Source organism: Botrytis porri (assembly GCF_014898465.1).
Source record: "Botrytis porri strain MUCL 3234 chromosome Unknown BPOR_013, whole genome shotgun sequence".
NCBI lineage: Eukaryota > Fungi > Ascomycota > Leotiomycetes > Helotiales > Sclerotiniaceae > Botrytis > Botrytis porri.
The window spans coordinates 308683-330044 of NW_024066087.1; the positions used below are offsets into that span (position 1 = coordinate 308683).

At 43.3% G+C, this 21362-nt stretch overlaps 6 protein-coding genes across 6 annotated transcripts; 3 read left to right on the plus strand and 3 right to left on the minus strand.

The window, feature by feature from the left end:
• Positions 1–2151: 2151 nt before the first annotated feature.
• Positions 2152–3222, plus strand: EAF01_009028 (uncharacterized protein; the record flags this gene model as incomplete). The annotated part of the gene is made up of 5 exons (XM_038917284.1): positions 2152–2210; positions 2264–2371; positions 2427–2686; positions 2748–2892; positions 2961–3222. 5 exons carry the CDS (start codon positions 2152–2154, stop codon positions 3220–3222), a joined length of 834 nt encoding a protein of 277 aa, XP_038766889.1.
• Positions 3223–3718: 496 nt separating this feature from the next.
• Positions 3719–4750, minus strand: EAF01_009029 (uncharacterized protein; the record flags this gene model as incomplete). The annotated part of the gene is made up of 1 exon (XM_038917285.1): positions 3719–4750. One exon carries the CDS (start codon positions 4748–4750, stop codon positions 3719–3721), a length of 1032 nt encoding a protein of 343 aa, XP_038766890.1.
• A 621-nt stretch (positions 4751–5371) lies between these two features.
• On the minus strand, positions 5372–6309 carry EAF01_009030 (uncharacterized protein; the record flags this gene model as incomplete). The annotated part of the gene is made up of 3 exons (XM_038917286.1): positions 5372–5649; positions 5701–5733; positions 5851–6309. The coding sequence occupies 3 exons, from the start codon at positions 6307–6309 to the stop codon at positions 5524–5526; spliced, it is 618 nt and encodes a 205-aa protein (XP_038766891.1). The 3' UTR covers positions 5372–5523.
• Positions 6310–8903: 2594 nt separating this feature from the next.
• EAF01_009031 (uncharacterized protein) lies at positions 8904–10089 on the plus strand (the record flags this gene model as incomplete). The annotated part of the gene is made up of 4 exons (XM_038917287.1): positions 8904–9008; positions 9067–9355; positions 9415–9991; positions 10044–10089. The coding sequence occupies 4 exons, from the start codon at positions 8904–8906 to the stop codon at positions 10087–10089; spliced, it is 1017 nt and encodes a 338-aa protein (XP_038766892.1).
• A 1843-nt stretch (positions 10090–11932) lies between these two features.
• On the plus strand, positions 11933–13753 carry EAF01_009032 (uncharacterized protein; the record flags this gene model as incomplete). The annotated part of the gene is made up of 4 exons (XM_038917288.1): positions 11933–12223; positions 12281–12564; positions 12622–12901; positions 12971–13753. 4 exons carry the CDS (start codon positions 11933–11935, stop codon positions 13751–13753), a joined length of 1638 nt encoding a protein of 545 aa, XP_038766893.1.
• Positions 13754–13994: 241 nt separating this feature from the next.
• On the minus strand, positions 13995–17487 carry EAF01_009033 (uncharacterized protein; the record flags this gene model as incomplete). The annotated part of the gene is made up of 2 exons (XM_038917289.1): positions 13995–16643; positions 16692–17487. 2 exons carry the CDS (start codon positions 17485–17487, stop codon positions 14035–14037), a joined length of 3405 nt encoding a protein of 1134 aa, XP_038766894.1. The 3' UTR covers positions 13995–14034.
• Between the last annotated feature and the right edge of the window lie 3875 nt (positions 17488–21362).

Sequence of the window (21362 nt, forward strand, 5' to 3'; positions counted from 1 at the left end):
ATATGGATGTCTAGGGAGCCACTTTCCCTATACAAATAAAATCCCCCACGTCGGTTGAGCACGCGGGCAATTCATAAGAGTGGATGGAACATGACCGTCACAGTTTGAAGAAAGGTAATGAATGACTTTTGGTTGAGAGAGATGGAAAAAAGCCTCGGTCTCAGGGATCATCAGACTACCCCACAACAGATCTGCTGACCCCCACGCTAAATGTAAACTTAGAGTTTGATGATGCGGCAGTCGAATGAAATCCTAAGAAAGTCAAAGCAAGGATGGGGAGATCCACTGCAGAGCGGAATTCGCTGAGGAACATTCTTGATTTGGAGATGGCAAATCATGTGAGCGTTATGCACATAAAGTCGTGTAGAGAAGGAGCCTTCAGGTTGCAGGTATCATGTTCAATTGTATGTTTGGAGGGTGCCTTGGTTTTAATGCAAACAGCGGTCAGGAAGTGACATCGTACGAGTATGATCTATCCGCCCTCGTCTTGATGTCATCTTGACCCAGAAAAGGTCGAGAAGAACCATCTCCCGTAAGAACTTTCGTCCGTCCGTTCTACCTCACCTAATCGATATGGAATGTTCGAATCCAATCCAATAGATACGTTGTCCACTTCCGGACTTGTGCCCTGGAGAAACGGCGTAAGCAGTATACATCGCTTTACATCCTTATATGTCCACGACGTATGCAGAAAACGTATCCTGTGCCGCTCATAGAAAACAGATGATTGATGTGCCTACGTTGGGAAATACTTTCAGATATGAGCGACTTGCGGCGCGAAATAAAGCTAAAAGTTATGACTGACCAACATGGTGACGTTCTATAACTTGCCATATTACGGGCTAAACGCCCAAAGCATCAAATCATGGTTGCCCCAGTCGAAGTCTGATCGGAAGAACAAGAAGTGGATAATGCAGAACCAGGTGATAGAAGTAGGAGCAAAAGAAACATCCAAGATCTCCAGATAGAGTATTCAAGAACCAGTTAACTGTTGCCATGCAGCAGTAGTAAAGAGTGGTCAGTTGGAGTATATAAATGAGGAATTGAGAACATAGGAATGCATGAGATGAGCAAGACATCTATGCTCAAAAAAGAAACATATGTCCAAAGTCACAGCCAAAAGCAATCAAACTATCCTTCAACTCTCCATCGACCGTTGAAATCTACCCACTAGAATAACGGCATGCTGCACTCACAAAAGGCACCATAACCTCTTGAATCTTTCCGATGTCTCCAAAGCTAAGCTGTTTTCTGTGAGATGTTGCTAGCAGCTTCATCCGCTCTCAGGGAGACAGTTCTTCTTCTTGATAGCTACGAGAACTGGTACAATATCGCAAACGTTCCTTCCAACCCCTTTCATTCGGCGATTGCTGCGAATAGGAATCATACGGCTGCGTAGCTGGGGACAGCAAGTGTCGTCCCAATGGAACAATGCAAATAATTTCATTGTTTCAAACACAGCTCTGATTGCGAACCATGGTCGTTACTCTGAGTAGAACGATGTGCAGTGTGAATGATCGGTTGATACTTTAGCTCGGTCGTTGAAATTAAGGGAAATGCATTCCGAATGCGCCAGAACCGTTATTTATTTACGACCCCCTAGCTAAGCTGTCTAGTGAAGGAAGATATAGTATCTGGAAATGAAAACGGCAAGAACTGAATATGATTGTCGACGAGTTGCATTTGGGATGGAATATTATTAACCTGTGGCTGGTGGAGGCGTATAAATAAAAGTGTGGCGAGGACTTTCCACCCCCATCTTCTTCTTTTTGCAATAGCCCGCCCCCCTGTGGCCATTCCCAATACTTATCCAAAGCTCTCAGAGCGAGATTCATGAACTGAAAATTGAAAATTAGAGTGCTAAATACGAACGAAAAAAGTCTGAACTTTTATACTGGATACTACACTACTTGCTACCCATTGTAATGTATCACATAATTAATACGGAGTGTTGTGTTCATTCGAGACTTACAGTGCGGGAGCAAGCACTTGCCTATCTCGGGTGTCACATGAGTACGATCAGTCATCAATATCAATGTTCATTCATCGACAGCTCAATCCGGTAGTAGATTGCTCAGCTCACATTTTCTCGCCTGTTGATTCTCACTTGCTGGAACCCTCCTAGTACCAAAAAAAAAAAAGAACGATAGGATGACTTCAGCCGCTGAACAAGAGTATGTCCTCGAGCGAAGTCCACTGGGTTCTTCCCGGTAAATCTGAGTCTTGAAACTCCAACTTTGCACTCACACACTGACTGATTTAGTCTCTACGTCCAACATTGGCTCTGGCAAAGACTCGTTGGGCATCTTCTACATCCAAGCATCCCAATTAGGGAAGACATTAAAATTGCAGACATAGCATGTGGAACAGGGTAAGCGCTCTTGTGTGTTGAGCATTTCATGTGTACGAAGTTAATGTTGGTGGAGAATCTGGCTCATAGATTTAGCAAAAGAGCTTGCAAAATCAAAGGCGAACGCACAATTAGACGGTTTCGATATCTCAACTAGTCAATATCCAAATTCAGCATTGCTCCCCCCAAATGTCAAACTAGATATTATGGACATCTTCAAACCTGTTCCGGAGAGATTGAGAGGTCAATACGATGTGGTTCACATAAGTCTTCTCTGTGTCGTAATCCCTGACGGAGATCCAAGATATGTTTTAGATAATGTGTTGACCTTACTAAGTTCGTTACTTCCCCGATGAAAATTAGAATGTGAGGAATGAACTGATACTGTCATATTTAGAACCAGGTGGATACATCCAGTGGAAGGAAGTCGATTTCAGCATGTTGGGGTGCACAGCTGCTACTCCGGACTTATCAACTAACAACCTCAAGGAGCTGACAAGATGGATATATGAAGTTCCTTTAAAGAAATTTTCCAGTTTTGAGTATGGTCCCCGTCTTCTTTCTCGCTTTTAAACAGTATCCTACTGGATTGTGTCCTAACCATCCACAGGTGGATACGCCAACTCGGCCCCATCTTTCAAGAAAGAGGAATAATAGTTCTAGATGACCAACTACTCGAACCAGGGGCCGATATTATATATGCGTGGACCTTGATGCATATGGATGGTATAAAAGAATTAGTCAATGTTGCAGGAGAAGGATCGAGAGAGGTCTTAGAATTGTACGGAAAGGCGGCTCAGGAGGTGCAGAAGGGTGCTTGTATAAGCATGATGTTGGTGAATGTGGTTGGCAGAAAGACTGGGGGCAATTGAGATGCTTCATTGGAGAAGAGGAATTGGTCTCTTTCGATGATAACAACACAGAGGTCTAGATAAGTAAGGGTTCCTTTTGCTGAGTTAGAAATAGAGTTTGTCGTTGCCTTTCTGTCCTTTTTGGCCATCGCCCGAATTCCGAATGCTTCAAGGGGACTAACACACCTAAAATTTTAGTTTGGCAGCATGTGATTTCTTGGTTCCTGTTCTACACTTCGTTAGAATATTGGAGGCATACCATTACAAAGCACCGGACGAACAGTACATAATGTTGATCGAAAACTGCGTGCTTGTTTGAATAATACTATCATGTTTTAGCGAAAGCAGCCGATGTGAAATTCTGAGCGGTCAAGATACCAAAATTACATTAGAAGCAGGACTGTTCGCTTGCTATTGCCTCTATAATACGCCGTATATGCTGCAATCGATATACACAAAGACCTCTATTAAATGTACACTGCTCAAAATTGACGTCCAATGTCTCCTACTGTTAATTTCACAGAAGAGACATTTTTTTCTCGTCCCACCTCTTATCTAAATCCATCTCTTCAATATCATCTCCATTCCTCTCTATTGTCCTTTCTCCATCGCCAAATTTGTCCTTCAGAATTCTATCATACACCGCCCAAACGAATCTAAAAAAGGTGCGCATTGCGGTAGCTAGCCAATCCGGGAGCTTGCCATTCTTGTCCGCAAAAATCTTCCCCAGTCCAAACAGCGCCAGAATAACAGGCAATACAAATGTCATGATGATGACCTGTGCCGTTTTCTGTCTGATTGTCGTGACTGTATATGATCTGATGCCATGCAAGTAGTCGACATATTCCTCGGGCAAATTATGCTCCTCAGCTCCATCTGTTACTAACTTCAGGTATCGTGCAGATGGTTGCGCATAGTTTGGATCTGGGCGAACAATGCGGTTTGCGTCTTTGCTGTTGAACGGACAGAGTAAAGTGTACGCCCGAAATGGTATGCTACTAGGATTTGGGTCCACAGTCTTGGTACCTTTGGGAAGAACGAAACAGTCAACAATTTCTTCTTCATATGATGCGCCACCTCCTTCAGTAGCTATTATAGTCCTGTAGTCCTCACGAGTCACTTCGTAGACTACACCAACCAATCCCTTATGCCATCTTGTCTTGTGATAATCTCTTGTCCGAGGAGAACTTGATTGGCCTTTCTTATATTGACAATTTGCGAAACAAGGTTCTGTGTAAGGTATCCCGCATAAATCGAATGTGAGATCTATTGCAGGGACATGAACATTGACCGCGCTCAAGGGTTTAATGCCGCGTTTCCCCTTGAAGGTCTCGGCAGAGAGATTGGAGCCATAGGCTAGATAGAGGACGGTCTTTGCCTCTCCTCGGTCGGTTGATGTTGGTGGAAGCAGGGGCACAGCACTCAGTTCCAATCGCGAAGTCGAGGTTTGGGGCACCTTAACAGGCTCGGAAACGATTACTGGTGGTTTGGGAGTGTATAGGTCCCAGAATCTCTGCGGTGTCGCGCATGATTTGTCGTCGGGCTGCATGATGATTAAAGATGTATGAAGTTCAGGGTAAGAGATTGGTCCGCTGGTAATGAACGCAATTGAAGCATGAAATGTCGAATATATAGACTTGAAGAAATAGTACCTACTGAATCCTACCTATATGCTTATCAAGCTTCTTCAATATTGATTTAAATTGTTGATGTTTCCACAACCGCTCTTCCGCCGTTAGTTGTCCTGCTCGGACTTCAAAACCGCCCGATTCCCGTGTTTTAGAGCCGCTTTAAGAGTATCGACCTGCTTTAAAAGCGGCGCCAATCCACCTCGCGAACCTAGACCTACAATTCCTTGCAAGATATCCCTGAGGATTGAACCAGAAAAGCCATTCGCACCCAATGATACTCCGGAACTGTGTTCTGGCCTGTACAGAGGTCGTGCACTCGATTTCCTTGCTTGCTATTCACCGTCAGTAGTCAGCCACGCAGTACCTAGCAGCCTGGGAATTGCGCTGACGCATAGTTTGCTGGATAGGCTTGCTCTGCGGTCGTGTAAAAAGGCAGAATCCACACTGTGGGGATTGTCTCAGGAAGTGATTTGGTAATAGACAAAGGGGAAGGAGCGTGGGCTAGCTCCGAAGATTATAAATTTTGTATCATAAAAGAAGGGCGAGTTGTATTTGGTTAACAGAGGGTAAATGTTCTACGCCTTCTAGTAGTAATCAAATGATCTCGCCTCCTGCCTTTCCAATAAAACCAGCTACTGCCTCTGGCTGTACAAGATATGGACAATGACCTGTCTCTATTTAAAACGCCATGTCAATATTCGCTTCCTTTACAATCTGTCGAACTTGCTTTAACGGAATGCTTTTGTCTAGCAGTGGCATAATATACGCTGAAGGTATGTATTTCCAAGCTTCGTAGGTCAATGGAGACATCCCAACTCTAAATAGTACGTCAGTGAGAGCACTCCTCACATTCTGCCATTTCACTTACCCTAACGAAAGCGAGGTCAATTTGCTGGCCCAACTTTTTGCATTTTCTGCAGAAAGATCATTGTAAAATCTCGTGTCGCCGTCGGTGATAGTTGAAGTGCCATCCCAGCCGGGACGTTAGTATTGTCTTTGAAGACATATCAAAACATACCTCAGCAAAGACATGAAAGCTCTGATCCTGATCAACCACAAAATTGGGATCTATATCCGAACTCGAAACCACGCCTTGAAATGTCTCAAACATAGTCTTTCCTGCCTTGGGTAACAGAATGCCAATATAAATGACCCTGACTATCCCGCCGTTCTTTCTATCGGCTTGTCGTTCCTTTTTACCTAAGTTGCGGGTAGCTTCGCTGCCGCTAACACTCTCACCGGAGTGCATCACTACTAAGACTTCCTTACCCTCATTGGATAGTTCGGTAACGATCTTGCAAATTGCGGCGACATCTTGTGAGAAGTCAGGATGCCCGGGGTGAGCGCCTGCACTGGGTAAGTTGACTAGAACGGGGGGATAGCCTTCCTTGTCCAGAAGTTTAGCGAGAGGTGTAAATCCTTCTGGGGTATGCCAGAAGCCTGGGATAAAAACTACTGTAGGTTTAGAATTGACCATGATTGCAAATATTTGGAATAGGGTGATTGAAAATCTCAATTTGGCTGCAAATCTGACATGCTGAGTCTTCTGCCCTCTACTTATGCAAGAGCTCAACAGACTAGCTGTTCGGATTGGGAATTTTCTTTAATTAATCCAAAGCAGTAGAATGCATTGTAAATTCTATGTTCCGGGTTGATTGGTGGGATGACTGCGAGAACCAATGAAACCCACAGTCAGCTTACACGAAGCATCTTTCAGGAGGAGTTAAGATAGGTCAAGGTATGGCTCAGCATGATGTAAGAGCCTATCACACTAGTATTTTTCAAGTCTTTAAAAACTGAGGCGAGACGTGATAAAATCCCAGCAATACGGTACGTGTTACTACTCCATGAATAAGTAAGGTCTTAGATTTCCGTCTCCGCCTAGACCAACGTAGCATGCAGCGAAGCTTACGTACATCAGACCCATTGACAGCAGCCTTCTTGCTGACAATACTGTCGTAACTACACCTTAACCATTGACCCTATACTTGGAAGGGCGATTGTTAACAACACGCCGACTAGATTGGTTGACTTACTAGCCATAAATAATTTACTGAATTTCGTACTCCCGTCGAATGCGCGTTATAGCCTTTCAACAGAATTAATTTGTAGTGATTAAGAAAAATAATGTAGTGAGAATTTCCGGAGCGTATATCACCGTCTTTCACTCTATGAGTCTTAAAGCTAGTGAAATTCTAGAGAATTCAAGGCAAAAGTACTTCAACTGTAGATAAGCATGCACCAGCGGAACTCGGACAATCATCTATCATCAAACGAATATGATTTACTCGATGGCTGATGACAATGCTATCCGGAACGATTCTAGCGGGGAGCTTGATGTTAGGATCTTGCAAATTTTACGGGAATGATATTCATCCCAATCTTTTCCCAACTCCTCCGAACCACTCTGAAGTATAGTTCCCTTATAAACTTTGAGGTACATGCAATGTTTCAGCTTGTCCTTTCTCTGAGGATGCAAGCCAGAGTTGAAGATATATCGACGAAAAAGCTATCAATCTTCTTAGCAATTCACATCATAAATTTGATATAGATAAATTGTAAGTGTCGAAAAGTGAGACAGGAATTTCACTCGTTTCTGCTCCGTAATTGAGGTTCAGTAGTACTCATCTGAACATTCCAGTTCTATAACTGAACCATATATTGTAGCAGCGATTTAGGTAGCATTTGTGCGATATCTCATCAATGTGTAGCATATGCTCGAACTTCGGAGTTGGCTACTGTATCAAGAAATGAAATGTGATTTTTAACCCCTAATCTTCATCTAACACATTCACTGGAATAGAAATAAGGAGATCTACGGCAGCCCATTTTCCATACCTACTTGTGGTTTACACAATCTCGAAAATGTATCGGATCTGTTCGGAGGAATACTTCACGCATCAAGAAAAGATGTCTACGGATTTGTTGACTTCAAATTTGGCCACTGCGCTAGGTCGTAAAGACTCTACGTATTCGAACGCAGTCTCGTCGAGGCTACTCCCATCTGTTCACACAAGTACCATCATTTGATCACAAAATGTACAAACATTCCACGGCTCTTGTGCAAACCCGTCCACAAAAAACCAGCCTTTCCACATCGGACAATGCATGCGGATGGGACTCCAAATAGCGTCCAACAACTGCAAAGGCTAAACTAAGAAAAAGCGAATACTTGGGATAAACTTCGCACGAGGGTAAGACGATTGGACATCAAGACATATCTTCTCATAACCCATGGATTGAAGCCACTTTCGAGTGCAAAGCTAATTATACGCCTGCCAATGTTCGGGCACTTGCCGACAACGTTCAATCAAATCACCACCCAATCGCCCTGATATCGACCGACTTTATATGCCGACAGCATCATCATTCTTCCATGTTGTGTGAAGACACCTAGGGGTATTAACGCAGGATACGGTGATGGACTCATTTCCAGAGCAGTGGATGTGACGCTAAAAGGACAATTTCGACTGACCCTCGTCATGAGAGTTAAGTTCACTCCAGAGATAAGATGTGGCCAGGGTCAAAGCAATGGGGTTTCTGGTAACAACGTTTTATACTTAACCTAAGTTCTAAGGACGAATTGGTCAACCAGATTGTTGGATAGATTTCAGATCCATTTGCAACCGACGAAGGTCGTTAGGAGACGTGGAACAGCTTCCAAAGGGAATGAAATGCCCTTTAACGAATGTGTCTGCATTGGCTTTGAAATTGTGGGCAAATTTGATGGTTAGATGGATGGGGCGTGTCAGTTGGCAGGATTCCATAGAAGCAGATCAAGCAGGAGTTAAAGATCTTAGAAAAAAGAGTTACTGTACCATGGACATATTTAACAAATCAATTATCAACATTGTATATTCAAAACGTGAGCCTTGGAAATGAACGCATCCTGTTCAATTGCTTCAATAGTTTGTAAGATTACAAGTTCCGAAATAAATATGTCAAGACCAAGTCCGACGGTGATTTGTCAGCAACGTTCCCGAGGTGGGGTCATTTTTCTAAGCTTTGTAGACTTGTTCCTCGAGGTTACAGTACTCAACACTTTCAGCAAAATAATACACCTTTTTAATCATGGCTCTCGTATCTGGCCCGGGTCGAGCAGGCTCTGCCACTCTGCCAGAGGAGCTTCAGCTCGCTATCGAGTCCCATGTAAAATATATACAGAGTCTCGACTCCGTAGGTATTCACCCTCCTCGTATCTCCACCCGCACTTGTTGACATCTCCTGCTTGTAGCGCAAGGATGAGCTCGAATATTGGCACACCGAACATTTGCGAATAAACGGACTCTACTGGGGGCTCACTGCACTTCATTTACTTGGTCGACCTGATGCGCTGCCGAGACGGGAAACAATTGATTTCATTTTAAGCTGCCAGCACAGAAATGGTGGTTTTGGAGCTGCTCCAGGCCATGATGCACATTTACTGTACACAGTTAGTGCCGTGCAGTCATTAGTGATGGTAGATGCAGTAGAAGATCTCGAACGGAACTTGGATGGTAAGGGAAAGGAGTTAGTTGCGAAATGTGAGTGTCTTCATGTATCCGACTCGAGAGGGGCTACCATTAATGCTCCCGATGTGCAGACCTTGCGGACCTACAAAACAAGGATACGGGAACCTTTGCAGGGGATGAGTGGGGCGAGGAAGACACTAGATTCCTCTACGCAGCGTTCAATGCACTTTCGCTGCTGCATTCTCTACATCTGGTGGATGTCAACAAGTCGGTGGACTACATTATCTCGTGTGCGAATTTTGATGGAGGTTATGGTGTTAGCCCTGGAGCTGAATCACATTCTGGACAAATATTTGCATGCCTGGGTGCATTATCAATTGCGAGGCGCATAGACGTGGTTAACATCGATAAGCTGGGTAGATGGCTGAGTGAGAGGCAACTAGAGTGCGGTGGACTGAATGGCAGACCCGAGAAAAAAGAAGATGTCTGTTACAGCTGGTGGGTTGCGACGAGTCTCGCCATGATTGGGAGGCTACACTGGATTGATGGAGTCCAACTTACCAATTTCATCCTGAATTGTCAGGACACAGATGAAGGTGGCTTTGCCGATAGACCAGGTGACATGGTTGATGTTTTCCATACCTGCTTCGGCGTTGCTGGACTGTCTCTTCTAGGTTTCCCTGGTGTCGAAGAGGTTGATCCTATGTAGTAAGTTCTCAAACCGTTGTCATTCCTAATTTCACTGGCTGACCTCAATTAGCTGTATGCCGAAGAGAATAACTGAGCGAGTGCTAGGGCAACCCTAAGATATCTCTGCATTAATGATATCATGAATTACGAATCAGGCGAAAGTATTCCCAATGATCTGTCCATCGGACCTTTAAACTTTGGGTGTTTTCTTTCGGTAAGTAGACAAAAGCTTCTCGTAGGTTCGATTTTTTCACATAAATCATTCGAAATTTAATGCCCGATTTGATCACAGAAGTCAATCAAGCAACATAATTTTATACTAGTGATTTCTTATTGTAGCGAAGTATTTACTTCATTTCAGCTCCTGCCATCTAATAACCTTGTATCGTGTAGAAAGTGGTACCAGGATACAAGGCAGGAGCAGAGCAATTCATTGACTATGAGGTGTTCATGGCTTAATCGTAGCATAAACACTCAAATGTTGATGGTACATGACATTGAAGTAATATGATGTGGGCCTCGATACAAATTTTCATACGTTCCACACTTGCCATCGTCGACTCATTGTCTGTAGAGTTGCGGTTCAGCTGGAATCAAATGTAAAGTGAAGTGATGAGCAAGGATGAGAGGAGAGGAGAGAATAGAATTGGCCGAGGACATGAGAAATCATGGAAGTGCCACAGCAATTCAAGCAAGATGCGCTCTCATGTATGATTATTCTCATCAAAGGACGAGACGGGTGAAAGGCTCTCCTATCTTTTCTATTATTTCAGTCAGTTGGCATATAATCAGCATTATCAGAGGCTCCTGAATAACAGGAACTTTCCCGAGTATTTCACCTATGGTATCTGTTTCTAAATATCAGTGACTCAACAAGTAATACTTGAAATATGGTTCCTGTCTGCCATCATCCCTCCCTTCCTCATTGTGGTGCTTGTTTCGATAGGTGACGACAGACAGGTGAGGGCATAATAAAGAAAAATGTCATGGTTCTTGACCTAAAGTTGTTCAGCATCACGACTTGAATCATGAATATCAACCCGAACGACTCTATGAATTCCATGACAATCTCATACCGTATAAATTCCAACAAATTGTCCTAAATTTCCTCTTGCCTCTTTCTCTGCTATATACTCAATTTGAATACACATCTTCGAACCAACAGATATTAGCCATAGTAGAGCTCGAGAGCTTTCACCATCACCATCAAGGAAGAACAATCACATTATCATTGTCACCCTTGACCTTTATCTCTACACTACCATCGTTCCCTTCACAATCAATTGTGTAGATTACCAAAGGCCAATACTCATAAACATACCTCGATATTGTTTTCTTCAATTTATTCTCATCTCCGCTGCGAAACACATGTCGACCTGATTTAGCAAGAACCTTTGGAACGTGATTGTCCCTTCCGGAAGTTTCAATACTCCACTGAACCACCAACGCACCTTCTACATCTTCTCTCATCATAAATTACAATTCTCTCCATCGTTGTCACCTCTTCTTCCTTCCGTCAATCATCACTCTTCATCGTACGCAAGTCCTTTCTTTCTCAATTGTCCTATTTTGAGGAAACCATCTTCTTCACACAAATTTGAAGAAGTAATCGACGACTTGCTACCTTTGCTCATTCCCATCGACAATTAGGAGCCGGAGCATTTGTTAAAAACAATCTGTAAGTTTGATTCCACTCGGTCTCTCTACACGATGCAATGCACTTGAAATACACCAATTGCTTCTTGGGGTCCAAATATACTATCAACGGCATAAAATGAAAGGATACTCGCTCCTCTTACCTTGGCCTGACTTCTGCGGTTTCCTCAATTGAAACCGCAGAGGCAGGCATCTGCAGACCTTCACTTGTCCTTTTCAGAAATCTGACATTATCCGTGTACCTTTGATTTCTGTGCAATCACAAAAATTACTAACAAACTTGGATGAATAGCTGCAACCAAAATGTCGAAAAACCACACCAATATACCACTGCACTGCAGTATTTGCCCAAAGAATCCTCAGTTCTCCGATGTATCTCATCTTCTCACCCACACATCTTCAAAAGCCCATTTATCCAATTATTTTAAGCTTAAGATTCGAGCTGCGTCGGAATTGACAGCAAAGATTCAACTGGACAACTTCGAGGATTGGTACGACAACTATGATCTCGAACGGTTACTATCCGAGAGACTTGCCTCTAAAGATCAGAAGAAAGCTGCAAAGGATAAAAAGACCAGGAGCAGCAAAGCACTGGTAATTCTCTTCTTGCGAATGGAAGCTACTCAATTGTACTGACAGTAACCAAAACAGCCCGGGCAGACGAGAATCAAGAAAGAAAAAGACAACCTCCTTGATAATGAGGCCAATCTGGCACCCATGTTTCGAGCTCCTGTTCCAAGAATGCATCTCTGGCCAACTACAACAAATAACAGTATCAATTATAATATTACATCTACATCTAATTCTAGCTCTGACATGGGAAGTGAGTGGGATCATAGTGCTGTGTATGCAACACCAACCTCTCGACGTCAAATTCCAGGCTATACACTTCAGAAGACACCTTCAGCAGTGGGAACTGTTTCGGATGCCACCAAGTAAGCAAATTATCGGTTTCATCTTAAAAATCATCATACTAACTACGGTTCGCATAGTCTCACTACACCATTAAAGGAGGAGGCAGATGCCGAAATTACTGAGAAGCTTTCCGACAGTGCAAAATTAAAGGGTGTATTCTGGCCTGGTATGGATCTCTTCGATTCTGCCACTGCCGAAATGAAGCGAATGCGAAATCAGAGAAAGGATGGCTCAATTCTTGAATTGATGATGGCTGCTTCTGCGGAGGTTCAACCCACTGAAGTTTCCTACCATCCAGATGGAGCATTCCGAACCTCCAGGCACATTTTCGGTCCCCTTTCGACTGAGACTAGTCCTGTACGTTGCTTAAGATCATGGTTAATTTGCTTATGTTGCAACATCATATACTGACATCAAATCGCTTAGATTCGCGACCCCACTCCAAATAAACGAAGAACTCGCAAAGCGGCCTTGGCAGATGTCAGCGTCAATGTACCTCGTCTCAGAGCCGGTCGACCACCAAGAAACTCGGCTAGAAGTCCTGAGAAGCGACAAGTATCCACTAGAAAACGTCAGCCTGCTGGTCAACTTGCCTTGCAATCAACACCCACACTCAATCCATTGGCATTCGGCGCTCGATTCACTCCAACAAACGAAGAAGATGAAGAGTTTAGACTGGCAATGGAAGAGATGGGGGCCAAGAAACGTACTTTTAGCGTTTTCCAGGATGCTCCCGAGATTAGCCCAGGTCGTACAGAGAGCCCGTTAGAAGATCATAGCTTCGACTTTGCGGATGGCGCCTCAACCAGCTTCACGAACGTTAATATCGGTAGCCAGATTTCTCCCACACCAGTGGTTAAACCAACTGCATTGCGTATGTTCTCTAAGGATAACGGTCAATCTGACGTCCAAGTCCGACGAACTGTTTCGACTCCTCACCATGGCTTCCCAGCTCAAATGTTCTTTGATAATTCATCAATGTACAACCCACTCTACAACCACCATCCTCGATCTTTCTCATACGGAGGTGATCACTCGGATTTTTCCCAAATGAGCCAGGAAAATAAGTCAATGGATACTTACGGTCAAGGTTTTCATGACAACCTGAGCTCGGTCAGCCATGGTTCACGTTTACCTAGCAACCATTTACAACTTTCCGGCCCATTCGCCAATGGTGTAAATGTCAACATGCCACATTTTGGTATGTGATCTTGGGATCTTCTACTTTTTATAACGTTTCGAACGCCGTGGCCCCATATATTACCGCATAAAGGCGTTTCGACTTCCGAATAAGATTTGTTATAGCAGGCCATTATTGTGGTCGAATTTTTATCAAAGGAGGCATATGATATACTGAAGTCGTTCTTGTTTTTTTTTAACATTCTACAATTATTTTAAGTGGAAATGAGGCGTTAAAGAGCTGGTAAAGGTGCGCGGGTATGCTGATTCTGCATTGCTATCTAATTTTTTGACTTGGTATCATATTTATTCTACAACTGCTCCATACCGATTATAAGCTGATCTAGCTGATCGATACCATTCTCTAGTACGTTCGAAATCATATTAGACAGTCCCAATAACTTTTTCTGTTTCACTTGTGTCTCCAGCTCTCGTGATTTAGATGCAGCAGTGTCAAGTACAGATTTTGGGACACGCGCTAACCGAGCCACATTCAAACCATAAGATCTATGTGCAACCCCTTCACCGACTTCATACAAAAACGTAATCTCCTCGTCAACAACATCGTCAACCTTATCAGCATCAGCATTAGAAATTCGCCTTCCATTTTTCTCAGCGGTGAATTTCATATGCATATTCCTCAGCTCTTTTCCCTTTTCAAATCCTCTTGCAACACTTGCCAGGGTCTGATAATGCGTAATAAATAAACACAAACATTTGGTCTCCCTCACCACCCAATCTAGAACCGCTTCTGCGATTGCGACTCCGTCATGCGTACTAGTTCCTCGTCCCAATTCATCTAATATGACGAGAGATCTAGGACCCGCTGATTTCAATATCGATGCTGTTTCGGAAAGCTCAACCATAAATGTAGATTGTGCAGTAAATAATGAATCATAAGCTCCCATCCGTGTGTAAACACCATCTAGGAGACCCAGTCTAGCGGATTCAGCAGGTACGTAAGAACCGATTTGCGCGAGGATAGATATTAGTGCTACTTGACGCACGTAAGAAGACTTCCCGCCCATATTTGGGCCGGTTAATAAAAGGGCGCGTGTATGATTTGGAGAGGTAGAGAGAGATGTGTCGTTGGGGATGTAGGTTGAGGGGAGAAGTTGTTCGACCATAGGGTGGCGGCCGCCGATGACGGAGATTTCGGTTGAAGATGTAAAGGTGGGTTTGCAGTATCCCGGAAGGGAAGCCACAGTTGCAAGGGAGAGAAGACAGTCGAGGGTGGCGAGGTGAGAAATAGTATCGCGGATGAGGGCGTAGTGGGTGGAGATTTCAGTGAGGAAAGTGGAGAATGCGGCGTCACAGGCGGAGGAGAGAGATTCTTTGTGCTGATCACGTTCGCGGAGGAATTTGATGACCTCGGGGGTGTGAAAACGAGACATCTTTTTTGTGCCTGAGATCTTGGCCCAGGAAGCAGGAACGTTTTTGAGATCGGTATTGGGGACTTCGATGAGGTATTCAATACCAGCGATGGTGACATATGTGACGGGAGTTTTCTTGGATAGTTTGGTGGCAGCAACCATGCGGTGCGCCTCAAGGTCTTGTTCGACGGCTCCGATGCCGCATTTATGATCACCAATTGCTTCTGTTTCATAATGTTCTAGAAAGAATGCGTATTTGTCATCATTGCGGGCGGCTTGAGCGTTGATCCTGTCGAGGAAGGATATTACTATTTCGCCAATTGCGGGAAGAGATGCAACCGCTTCATTAACGATGGTGGAGTCGAAGCCTGCATCGGAGGGTGTTTTGACATGTGCAAATTCATTAGCAATTCTTTGCATTGTCTGGAGAACTGTGAGGAGTTCTGGTCGTGTACATTTGCCATAGTATATGCGAAGTAAACTTCGCTCCAAGTCTGATCTAACTTCTCGAAGGGTGGCATTTAGTTTATCTACTTTTGGGGTATTTGCGTTATCCTTTAGTTCTTCCACTGCAGCGACTCTCTCTTCCAAGCGCTGCTTATCAAGAAGAGGTCGACCAACCCATTTCCGAAGTAACCTTTGACCGAATTTCGTTTGAGTTTTGTCCAGCGTCCAAAAAAGACTTCCTTTCTCAGTGTAGTCTGTTTGGTTGGTATAAATCTCGAGGCTAGTGAGAGTGTTCCCATTTAATAACATATGAGATCGAGCACTGAACGACTGGAAGTACTTGGTGAGATCAAACACATGTTCCAGTCCGTATTCGGCCATATGAGTAATCATAGCAGATAGACAAATAGTAACTAGCTCAGTAAGTTTCAAAACTTTCTCTAAAAGTTCCTGCTCTCGAGCATTGTTGCTGCTCTGATGGGCCTTCAATTTGTCCGCATAAAATTGGGCCACATGAGAATAAGATTCGGCAGCCATAGTCTTTGACTTTGCAACACGCTCAACTCTTATTCTATCACCGAAGACATTGGTACTGCTACCCGAAAGATGTTGTACAAGCTTGTCGGTAGCCTTCGTAAGTTCCCCAACTATGAGCAATTCGCAAGGGGCAATATGTAATAATCGTGTTTCGATTTCACCTCGCATGAAACCATCCTCAAAGTTATCGTATATGACATCTCCAGTGGCAGGTTGAACAGCCAATATACCAACTTCGACCTTCTCGTCTGTTCCCCAGCCTTTAGCTTTCGTCTCCGTTATGCAGAGAAGATAACCTGTTGCAGGAGCACCACCAGAAGGTGCATCAGTCGAGTCTAGTCCATCAATATCATCAATGTATGTGCCTTTGGTGTACACATTGGTGAGCTTCCTGACAAAAGGAGCATTCCGATTATCCCCAGCCTTCTTCAATGCAGCTGTCTCCGTTTGTCGAACAATTCCAATTTTGTGACCCGCAGCGACGAGCCTCTTTGCGTGGACCGGGAGCCGGTGAACTGGGATACTTGCAGATGCAAAGTAATTGAGATGCGATTCCGAAGGATCTAGTTCGCGTCAGAAATATCAAGTAGATTCAAGAACGAAAAGCTTACGTTCATCGAATCGGAATTTGCCCGGTATGCACACGATACTGAGCACTTTAGCAGCTGTTCTTGCATCTTCGCCAAAGAATTTAAATTTGTAGCCGACTTCCACAATCAACAGAGTATCCATATGCTTGCGCTTAATGTCGATAACTTGTATCTCCATGGGAGTCAATTTACCCGTCTTTGCACCCTTCCTCTTGCTTTTCACAGGCAAAGGCGCTTCGTCTTCCTCTTCCCCTTCCTCGTCTCCCGCTTCTAAAGCTGCATCATCTTCATGTATAATTCGCCTGAGACTATCCGGATGTCCCAATTTCTTGACAAACTTCTTGTGCAACTCGACCTTCCGCGCTTTCTCTGATTCATCTTCAGGTTGCTCCTCGACTGAAGGTTCTGTAGCTCCTTGGCTTGACCCTGAAAACATGTATTTATTGGTTCGCAATGATGGCTTTGAATTGCCTCGTGTTAAGCTAGAGGATGTCTTTCGAGAATCGGCGGCTGGCAGAGCATAACTTTCGTCATCTTCTTCCTCAACTTCAACACTTTTTGCTCGTTTGGATGGTCTTTTCTCTGCTCCAGTATTTCCACCAGTTTCATCCTCTTCTAGTACTCTCTTCAAACGATTTCCAGTGGTTTTGGATGCTTCATTGGTTCTCTCGTTGCTATCGGCATCATGTAGATTTCCTGGAGCATTAGAAGCAGGTGGCGAGCTTACATCCCGAGGTTTTTGACTAGATTTTGGTGTAAAGAAACTAGATATTGATTTTTGGGTCTTAGCTGGAGCTGAATTTGGTTTGACCATCATGGCAGGGTCCCGGAAAATGTCGTTGCAATGGGGAGAATTAATTTGAGGTTACAATTGACATCAAGGAGACGCGACGACGCGACAGGCGTGAAGTGGATTACATAATCAATCCAGCATTATTACTTTGCACCTACAAAAGCTTCTTCAAAAACTCATCATTACAATTAATGGTCAATACTGAGGCCGATTTGGTCAATATAGCCAAAACCCCAAAAATAGATTTCTATTTAAAGTAAAAAAAAAATCTAAAATTTATAAAATATGATCATAGAAAACTTAAGAAAAATATTTATATCATATAGAACACAATCTTATTACATATTACTATAAAAACTATATAACGTAGTTTATTAGTGGGTCGGCTATATCAATGGATCAGTTATTTTTACCTCGAATTATTATTCTATATTCAATATACATTTTCTTCATAATTAATTATGAAAATTCATTTTAAAGAAGCATACATAATCTTAACTATTCAAACTATTAAATTAAATAAAAAATTATTAATTTAAAAAACAGCTTAGTTTTATTATATACCTTGAATTATATTGAGTAATAAAATTCAAAGTAAATTTAATATAACTGAGAGTTGATTAAAAAGTTATAATTTAATTGAATTAAAAAAGGAAATATATATTCAATATATTTTTAATATAAATTTAAAAGGTTTTCTATTTAAACTTAAGAATGTAGAAGATATAATAAATTATATTCTCGAATTGAAAAATATAAAATATATTGGAAAGCTTTGAACATATTGATTTATAAAGTATCAAATCAAATTAAAGATATATTTTAATTGTATTTATAATTTTCAAAAAACTTTTTATAAGGATTTTAAGCTTATTAAAAAATGGTTTCGATGTTACGCCGGTCCATCCTCGGTACCGCGTCACATGACTCTTAGCACGTGATGGACCCTGCATGACAGGCATAACGGAATGTAGGTCCATACAGACCAAAGGTCCAGGACCTCTCTAGGTCCTGAACGCTCCAGTACAGTACGAAGGTCTATATAAGGGAATGGGATTTCATTACAATGTAGAGCTTCGTGCTCAAGAACAATCATTAGTTTCATTACTATAGTTACGAGAATTGCAACCAGTTACCAACCTTATTGAATTCCTACTTGAAGTTTAGTCTAAACCACCTCGAGAGAACTCTAGACACTTCCACGTGACCCTAGAGGCAGCTCCCGTAACACTTTGAGCACCATTTCTGCTTCAAGTACCAATTCAATACCAACCGACGATATGGCACCCACCAGTGCATCCGCGAGCAGTCAGGCACAAGCACCCGACACCGACGATGTCGAGATGACCGACGCTCCCAAGGAAATTACCATCAACGAAACACTCAAGATTGCCTTACCAGACAAATACCAAGGAAGTCGACAGGAACTCGACACCTTCCTCTTACAACTTGAAATCTACTTCAGATTTAACGAAGACAAGTTCACCGAAAAGGAATCCAAGAGTGTATGGGCTGTATCATATCTCAGAGGAGAAGCAAGCAAGTGGATTCAACCATATTTACGAGACTATTTCGAGCATGACGACCAGGATCGCATGCAACCCACTCGAACAATCTTCAATAGTTTTGAAGGATTTAAGACAGAGATTCGTAGAATCTTCGGGAACTCCAATGAGCTAGAGGTAGCGGAAGATAAGATCTTCAACCTCAAGCAGACAGGATCAGCATTGAAGTATACTACGGAATTTCGAAGATATGCTGGAACAACCAAGTGGGACGAAACCGCCATTATGAGTCACTATCGTAAAGGACTCAAACCAGAAGTCAGACTGGAGTTAGAAAGATCTGCCGAGAGTGTAGACTTGAACGACCTAATCCAGGACTCCATCGAATCAGATGATCGTCTTTACCGATATCGACAAAGTCAAAGATCATACAAACCCCAGGGAAATCAAAAGCAAGAGCGTTACCGCAAGAATGAGGGAAGACCACGTTACAATCCACAGAGATATGGAGACCCTATGGAACTCGACGCTACGCACCACAAAGGTGGGAATGATGATCCGGAAAAGAAACGAAGACGAGAAAATAACTTATGCTTTGAATGTGGGAAAGCAGGGCATCGGGCAGCAGAATGTCGAAGCAAGAGAACAGGGGGCAAGAAGGGCAACTTTAAGAATAAGTTCGGCAAGGGCCAACTTAATGCCACCTTCACGCCACAATTGTGTGCTGTTAGCATGACAGGGCTAGCCACGCCACCACCAGCTTACGAAGAAGAAGAAGAGGTCGAAGGCCTCTCATGGGTAAACAAAGACCCGCAGTTAGGAGAATCATGGTCTATTCGGGAAATTGACCAATGGAACCGTCGTATCTGGAAATTTGGAGATACAGACGAAGGAACTATGAACGAGGACCTCAGCGTAACAGACGCTGAAGAGGGCGAATCGTATGAGGTTCGGTACGTCGATCAGCATCGAATTCTATGGTTTGGAATCACTACGAACACATCATTCATAGAAAGGATCAGTACCGATCACCTCCAGTGGCCAGACAGAGGAGAGCTATGGGAAGTGTTTTATCACCACACATCTGAAAGAAATGAGAATCAGGTTCTATTTTTATGCAGAAGAGTAGGAAAAGAACACCGGGTCCAGGCTCAAGCCATATTACCACCACCAGTTGTGGGTACGATAATGAAAGTCACTCAAGGGAACTACCGGTACACCCTATGGAGGGATTTACTTGATGACAGAGCTAGATCAGGGACAAGCGCTGCCTATCTAGAAGAGGAAGAACCTCGACGTGTAACATTTGCCGATGAGATCATCCAGAATAGCGAGAATAAGCAAATTACACCACAGCTGAATGCTACAGGACAAGCAGGACAAATATACTGCAGAGTCAAGATAAACGGACAAATACAACAAGCCATGATAGATTCAGGGGCTACAGGAAATTTTATTGCACCAGAGGCTGCAAAGTACTTGGGAGTCCCACTCCAGAAGAAACAAAACCCCTACCAATTGCAGTTAGTTGACGGACAGCTAGCAGGATCTGACGGGAACGTTTCACAAGAGACACGACCAGTACGAATGAGCATAACCCAACATTCGGAGGTTATACAGCTTGACGTTGTGCCATTGGGCCAACAACAGATCATCTTAGGGATGCCATGGTTGAAGGCACACAACCCAAGAATAGATTGGTCACAAGAAACAGTGACATTTGATCAGTGCAAGAACGGTCACGATGACACGTTCAAGGCGTCCGCGAGACGTAACACGCGCCAAGGAGAGTTGAACGCGAACAACACCGGCGACGTAGGACACCCAGTCCAGGGTCCTCCATTAAGAGCGAAGGACAGTACACCTCCTCTACAAATGCAGAAGCCAACGACACGGCACGAAATCGCAATCAAGGCAAAGGAGCCTATGATACCAGAACAGTACAAGAAATACAAATATGTTTTCAAAGAATCAGGGATTCATAAGGCTTTACCAGAACACAAGCCATGGGATCATGAAATAATATTGGAGGAAGGCAAGATGCCGGTGCACACCCCAATTTATTCAATGTCAGCCGATGAGCTAAAGACGCTCAAGGAATATATCGACGACAACTTGGCCAAGGGATGGATCAGAGAATCCACATCCCAAGTGGCAAGTCCAACTATGTGGGTACCCAAGAAAGATGGTACTAAGAGACTAGTTGTGGACTACAGAAAGCTCAACACGCTTACAAAGAAAGATCGATATCCACTTCCATTAGCTACGGAATTAAGAGATCGATTAGGCGGAGCAACAATATTACCAAGATGGACCTACGAAACGGGTACCACTTGATTAGAATGAAAGAAGGCGAGGAATAGAAAACCGCTTTTAAGACAAGATACGGGCTAT